The sequence below is a fragment of the Ceratina calcarata genome, unplaced genomic scaffold (genome assembly GCF_001652005.2).
Source record: "Ceratina calcarata isolate Rehan_Ccalc_2016 unplaced genomic scaffold, ASM165200v1 scaffold1665, whole genome shotgun sequence".
NCBI lineage: Eukaryota > Metazoa > Arthropoda > Insecta > Hymenoptera > Apidae > Ceratina > Ceratina calcarata.
In genome coordinates, this window is record NW_017137976.1 from 1 (window position 1) to 7,066 (window position 7,066).

Genomic DNA, 7,066 nt, shown 5'->3' on the forward strand with positions numbered 1-7,066 from the left:
TACGAGCTAGTCGTTGGATTTGTTAGTCGATTGGTTAATTATTGTAGACCGACGGGCCCGGTCCATGGTCCTCGACTTTCTTTTTTCTTTTTTCTTTTTTCTCAAAGATTCGCCAGCGATTCCTCGACTGTTCGCGACCCAATTCTACTTCTGCTAACTGGCCGACTGGCGAATCGATGACAGCCACCTCCGCCGATAGTAATAATAGTATCTTCTCCACGCAGACGATAAGGATAGTAGTGATAGTGGTAGTGATAATTACATTAATGATGATGTATTAAATGATGATACACGGCCGTGTCCCGGACGCTGTGAGCGGATCGTTGGATTCGTTAGTCGATTGATTAATTATTATAGACCGACAGACCCGGTCCATGGTCCTCGGCTTTTTACTCAAGGTTTGCCAGCTATTCCCCGACTGTTCGTGACCCAATTCTACTTCTGCCGACTGATTGACTCGCGAGTCGATAACAGTTATCTCCGCCAGTAATTATAATAATACCTTCTCCTCGTAGGCGACAACGATAGTAGTGATAGTGATAACAGTAATGGTTACGTTAATGATAATGTTAAACGATGATACACGGTCACGTCCGCGACGCTACGGGCGAGTCAATTGATTCGTCAATCGATTGATCAATTGTAGACCGACAGACCCGGTCCATGGTCTTCGAACTTTTCTTTTTCTCCTCTCTTTTTCTCGGAGGTTCGCCGACGATCCTCAATTGTTCGCGATCCAATTCTATTTCTAACGACTGGCTGGCTCGCGAGTCAATAACAGTCATCCCCGCCAGTGATAATAATAATACCTTCTCCGCGCAAACGGTTACGATAGTAGTGACAATAGTAACGGTAATGATTGCGTTGATGATAATGTTTAACGGTGACACGCGGCCACACCCCTGATGCCACGGGCGAGTCCATGGGGTCGTTGATCGATTGATCAATCGACTGCGGACCGACAGACCCGGTCCATGGTCCTCGATTTTCTGCTCGGTAGTTTGCCGACGATTTTTTCATCGTTCGCGACTCGATTGTATTTCTATTAATTAGCTGGCTCGATTTGACGTGAATATATTGATGCTAATAGTAAGAACAATCAATAGCGATCTTTTCCGCAAATGATACTGGTGTCTCCTCCCGATCCACAATTACAATAATGATTGTAATGATAGTAATAATAGTGATGGTAATAATAATAGTAGATGATGGTGCACGGTCGCGTCCCCGACGTTACGAGCGCGTCAATCGATTCGTCGATCAATTGATTGATTATAAACCAACAGACCGGGTGCATGGTCCTCAGCTTCCCTCGATTATCCGCTGACGGTTCCTCGATCATTCGCGATTCTATCCTGTTTTTGCCGATTGACCAACTCGCGAATATATCTATGTCGATGGTAATGGGAATTAATGAATATTGATCGTGGGAGTGTATCATCGCGGACATTATCTCGGACAGCGACAGTGGTAATGCTGACGACAGCGATAATCTTAATAATGGTACATGGCCACGTTTCTTATCATACAAACCAGTCGATGCAACATCAGCGAGTCCGATGATAGTGACAGCGGCAGTAATAATGATGTCAGTAACGGCGGTGACAGTCATGACGTCGGTAAGTTTCTTTGAAGAGAAAGGAACAAGCAACAGAGGAGACACCCGCGGCAGCAAGCTCCGGCGGTTCGCGAGGGTGTCTCCGATTGCTTCTTTCCTTTCTCTTTTATATATATGTAAGGCAGGTACGCGTCCTGCTCGGGGCTCGGACCTTTCTAGGGATATACCTATAGTATACTAGATCTATCACGTTCGAAGCGTTCGCCTGGTTTCCGAGTTTGCCGGGGGTCATTCGTGTCGAGTCGTTCATTATCCGTGTTTCGTAGGCATGTTTCTAGGTTGTGCCCCTTCGTCCTCGTCTCAACCGTTCGATCCGTCCTTTTCCCCCGTTTTCCTCCAGTCCTCGTCGACTCCGTCGGTTCCTTGTCGTTCACCTGTTTCCTCATTCTCCTAGATTCGCAATGATCACGGATTAATCGTATATAATTGTTACAGTTTTAGCTATATCATTCTTATCGCAGTCGGATCGTTTACCTTTTTTACCCGTCGTGTCAGGTTCTGTACGGTTTCATTGAAAATCGCGTTGGGAGTATACATATTTATGTGTGTATATATTTGTCGACTCTAGTTCGACCTTTTACTCGTGTATGAATGCCTCGCCTCTGTTCTATTCGGATTAAGCGGTATCCTTTACGTCAAAGGTGAGCGATAACCCGTCCGGAATCGTTATAAATCGGACTACCAGGTGTCTGAAACAAATTAGACCGTTCCCGGTCCCTAGCTACTTCTCTCTCTTCCCGCCCGATCGTTGTTACGGACGACACAGTGTTCGAGTTAAGAGAGTATGTATGTAAGTATGTATTCATTGTCTCACCGACCTGTCGCTCCGTGGTTTACCATGCGTTCCCTTGTTGCTCTCTCTCCTGGCGGCTGACTTCACCGTCGGCGGTTTCTCTGCGGCTTTTACAGTCTCCTCCTGCAGCGGGAGCGAGATCGTCAACTTGGACGAGGCGTCGGAGGAGTCTTTGTCAGTACTGGCGGTGCCTGAGTCGTCCTCTGTTTCCACGTGTCTTCGAGCGAACTTTATCGTTCTACTCTTCGTCCTCTCTTTCTCGTGCGAGAAGCCATCTTCTGTTTTCGAATGCACCACTTTCGGCGTCGACGTCGAGGCCAACGAAGCCTTATTGCTGTTACTGTTTCCATTGTCGTCTTTGTTGCTGTTGTCTCCGTGATTTTCCACTCACCGTCCGTTACCGGGGAACTCCTCGTTCTGCACCTCGACTTCTATGTCCTCGAAGCCGTGCAAATCCGCTGACAGAATGTGTTCGTCTCCCTCTGCATCGGGAGTCGTGATCTCGTCCTTCGGCGACGGAACCTCTTCGATGCGTGAGAAATCGTCAAGGGTCGTGACCGGAGCGTTCAACCTCTCCGCGTCGTCGGGCTGTGCCTTGTTTTCCACTGCCGGCGCGAAATCGTCCTCCGTGACCTCAACCTCCGTGTTCTCCCTGGCTGTCCGTTAATATATTAAACTTGTGAACGCCCGCTTGGTCTAATGACGAACGATTCCGTCTCTTACGAGTGGTCCCGGCCGATCGGCCCTTCATTTCGATCGTTATTACCAATCCGGCCCTTGTATGCTTTCCCTCACGGCCCTCGATCGCATTACCTCCAGGCCTGCGTTGTATCTCCCGAGTTCGCGAACGAAGTCTCTCCCGTTAAACTGGGAATGCGTCGCTCTATCCTCGACTATAAATCGGTTGTCGAGAGCTTCTATCTCGTCTACGCGGAGCTCACATTCGCCGGCTAACTTCACGAACTTGATCGCTACCCTTAGCCGTTTCACTGTTGTTTCTTTGTCGCAGGCTGACGGGACGCCGCCGTTCTTTCGGGATAACGAGAGAAAACCTGGTTGCACGTACGGCAAGGATTTGTTCCTACGCGCCTCGATGTAATTTATTACGCATTGGTTAAGCGCGTCGTCGAACTCCTCGGCCTCCCTGAAGGTCAGGATTTTTACCGGGGAATCCTCGTGGAACCACCGTTACCTGATGCGGGTCTCCGAACTCGTTTCTAACAAACTGACGATTCATCGCGAAAATTCTCAGGGTTTTCTAAGCGTACGTAAACCAGAGAAGCGCTCCGGTATCGAGGATTAGCCTGTACAAATTATTGCTCCGCGTTCGCGCTCTGACCTTTTTCTCTCTTTCTCTTTTTTCGATGCTGCAAGCGAGTCGATGGATTCGTCAACTGATTGATTAATTGCAGACCGACAGACCCGGCCTATGGTCCTCGAATTTTCTGTTCAAGGGTTCGGCAATGATTCCTCGATTGTTCGCGACTGAATTCTACTTCTGCCAGCTGACTGACTCACAAGTCAGTAGCAGTCATCTCCGCCAGTAGTAATAATGATAATACCTTCTCCACGCAAGCGATAATGATAGTAGTGACAATAGTAACGGTAATGGTTGCGTTAATAATAATGTTGAACGGTGACACACGGCCACACCCCTGATGTTACGAGCGAGTCCATTGGTTCGTTGATCGAGTGATCAATCGATTGTAGACCGACAGACCCGGTCCATGGTTCTCGATTTTCTGTTCGGTAGTTCGTCGACAATTCTTTCATCGTTCGCGACTCGATTGTACTTCTATTAACTGGCTGGCTCGGTTTGACGTGAATATATTGATGCTAATTGTAAGAACAATCAATAATGATCTTAATCGCATATGATACTGGTGTCTCCTCTAGACTCACAACTACAATTGTAATGATAGTAATAATAGTGTTGGTAATAATAGTAGATGGTGGTGTACTGCCGCGTCTTCGACGCTACGAGCGCGTCAATCGATTCATCGATCAACTGATTGATTATAGACCGACAGACCGGGTGTATGGTCCTCTGCTTTTCCTCGATTATCCGCTATCAGTTCCACGATCATTCGCGACTCTATCCTATTTCTGCCGATTGACTAACTCGCAAATATATCTATATCAATGGTAATGGCAATTAATCAATTTCGATCGTGAGGGTGTATCGTCGCGGACATTATCTCGGACAGCGACAGTGGTAATGCTAACGACAACGATAATCTTAATGATGGTACATGGCCACGTTCCTTATCGTACAAACCAGTCGATGCAACACCAGCGAATCCGATAATAGTGGCAGCGACAGTAATAATGGTGATGTCAATAACGGCGGTGACAGTCATGACGTCGGTAAGTTTTCTTTAAAGAGAAAGGAACAAGCAACAGAGGGGACACCTGTGACAGCAAGCTCCGGCGGTTCGCAAGGATGTCTCCGATTGTTTCCCTTCCTTTCTCTTTTATGTATGTAAGGCAGATACGCGTCCTGCTCGAGGCTCGGACCTTTCTAGGGATATACCTATAGTATACTAGATCTATCGCGCCTGGTTTCCGAGTTTGCCGGGGGTCATTCGTGTCGAGTCGTTCATTATCCGTGTTTCGTAGGCATGTTTCTAGGTTGTGCCCCTTCGTCCTTGTGTCAGCCGTTCGATCCGTCCTTTTTCCTCCGTTTCCCTCTAGTCCTCGTCGACTTCGTCGGTTCCTTGTTGCTCACCTGTTTCCTCATTCCCCTAGATTCGTATGGGATGCAATGATCACGTATTAATCGTATATAATTGTTGCAGTTTTAGCTGTATCCTTCTTATCGCAGTCAGATCGTTTACCTATTTACCCGTTCATTGAGAATCGCGTTGGGAATGTACATACTTATGTGTTTATATATATGTCGACTCTAGTTCGACCTTTTACTCGTGTGTGAATGTCTCGTCTCCGTTCTATTCGGATTAAGCGGTATCCTTTACGTCAAAGGTGAGCGATAGCCCGTCCGGAATCGTTATAAATCGGACTATCGGGTGTCTGAAACAAATTGGACCGTTCCCGGTCCCTAGCTACTTCTCTCTCTTCCCGCCCGGTCGTTGTTACGGACGACACGGTGTTCGAGTTAAGAGAGTATGTATGTGAGTATGTATTCATTGTCTCACCGACCTGTCGCTCCGTGGTTTACCATGTGTTCCCTTGTTGCTCTTTCTCCTGGCGGCTGACTTCACCGTTGGCGGTTTCCCTGCGGCTTTTACAATCTCCTCCTGTAGCAGGAGCGAGATCGTCAACTTGGACGAGGCGTCGGAGGAGTCTTTGTCAGTACTGGCGGTGCCTGGGTCGTCCTCTGTTTCCACGTGTCTTCGAGCGAACTTTATCGTTCTATTCTTCGTTCTTGTGCTAGAAGCCATCTTCCGTTTTCGAATGTACCACCTTCGGCGTCGACGTCGAGGCCGACGAAGCCTTATTGCTGTTACTGTTTCCATTGTCGTCTTTGTTGCTGTTGTCTCCGTGGTTTTCCACTCACCGTCCGTTACCGGGAAACTCCTCGTTCTGCACCTCGACTTCTATGTCCTCAAAGCCGTGCAAATCCGCTGACAGAATGTGTTCGTCTCCCTTCTGCATCGGGGGTCGTGATCTCGTCCTTCGGTGACGGAATCTCTTCGATGTGTGAGAAATCGTCAAGGGTCGTGACTGAAGCGTTCAACCTCTCCGCGTCGTCGGGCTGTGCCTTGTTTTCCACTGCCGGCGCGAAATCGTCCTTCGTGGCGTCAACCTCCGTATTCTCCCTGGCTGTCCGTTAATATATTGAACCTGTGAACGCCCGCTTGGTCTAATGACCAATGATTAACGATTCCGTCTCTTACGAGTGGTCCCGGCCGATCGGCCCTTCATTTCGATCATTATTACCAATCCGGCCCTTGTGTGCTTTTCCCTCACGGCCCTCGATCGCATTACCTCCAGGTCTGCGTTGTATCTCCCGAGTTCGCGAACGAAGTCTCTCCCGTTAGACCGGGAATGCGTTGCTCTATCCTCGGCTATAAATCGGTTGTCGAGAGCTTCTATCTCGTCTACGCGGAGCTCACATTCACCGGCTAACTTCACGAACTTGATCGTTACTCTTAGCCGTTTCACTCTTGTTTCGGGACGCCGCCGTTCTCTCGGGAAAACGAGAGAAAACCTGGTTGCGCGTACGATAAGGATTTATTCCTACGCGCCTCGATGTAATTTATTGCGCATTGGTTAAGCGCGTCGTCGAACTCCTCGGCCTCCCTGGAGGTCAGGATTTTACCGGGGAATCCTCGTGGATCTACCGTTACCTGATGCGAGTCTCCGAACTCGTTTCTTACAGACTGACGATTCATCGCGAAAATTTCCAGAGTACGTAAAACAGAGAAGCGTTCCGGTATCGAGGGTTAGCCTGTACAAATTATTGTTCCGCGCTCGCCCTCCGACCTTTTTACCTACTCTTCAGCTATCCCTTTCGTTCTATGCTCTGGCATGCAACGAACGTTGTCTAGGGCGTTGGGATTGGCCAAGGTGGCCCCTTCCGTCTGGTTTATCTCTCCTTGGTATGCACCTACCGTCTGTACCTTCATAGTGTATTCTGGAGACTGGATTATCCCTTCCATGTTATGTTCGTGCCCTCTCTCTGGTTCCCGCTA

General features: G+C 48.5%; 1 protein-coding gene across 1 annotated transcript; it reads right to left on the reverse strand.

Annotated features, from left to right (window-relative positions):
* Nucleotides 1–5,267: 5,267 nt before the first annotated feature.
* LOC113463827 (uncharacterized) lies at nt 5,268–7,060 on the reverse strand. The gene is made up of 2 exons (XM_026810687.1): nt 5,571–7,060; nt 5,268–5,441 (listed from the first exon to the last, which is right to left on the reverse strand). Exons 1-2 carry the CDS (start codon nt 5,885–5,887, stop codon nt 5,369–5,371), a joined length of 390 nt encoding a protein of 129 aa, XP_026666488.1. The 5' UTR covers nt 5,888–7,060; the 3' UTR covers nt 5,268–5,368.
* Nucleotides 7,061–7,066: the final 6 nt, after the last annotated feature.

Excerpts from the sequence above, each read along its gene's own strand:
- LOC113463827 (XM_026810687.1), bottom strand. The coding sequence starts at position 5,887 with ATGGAAACAGTAACAGCAATAAGGCTTCGTCGGCCTCGACGTCGACGC. Across the intron at positions 5,442-5,570 it reads GGTAAACCACGGAGCGACAG|ACACCCGATAGTCCGATTTA; the intron begins GTCGGTGAGACA and ends AATTTGTTTCAG.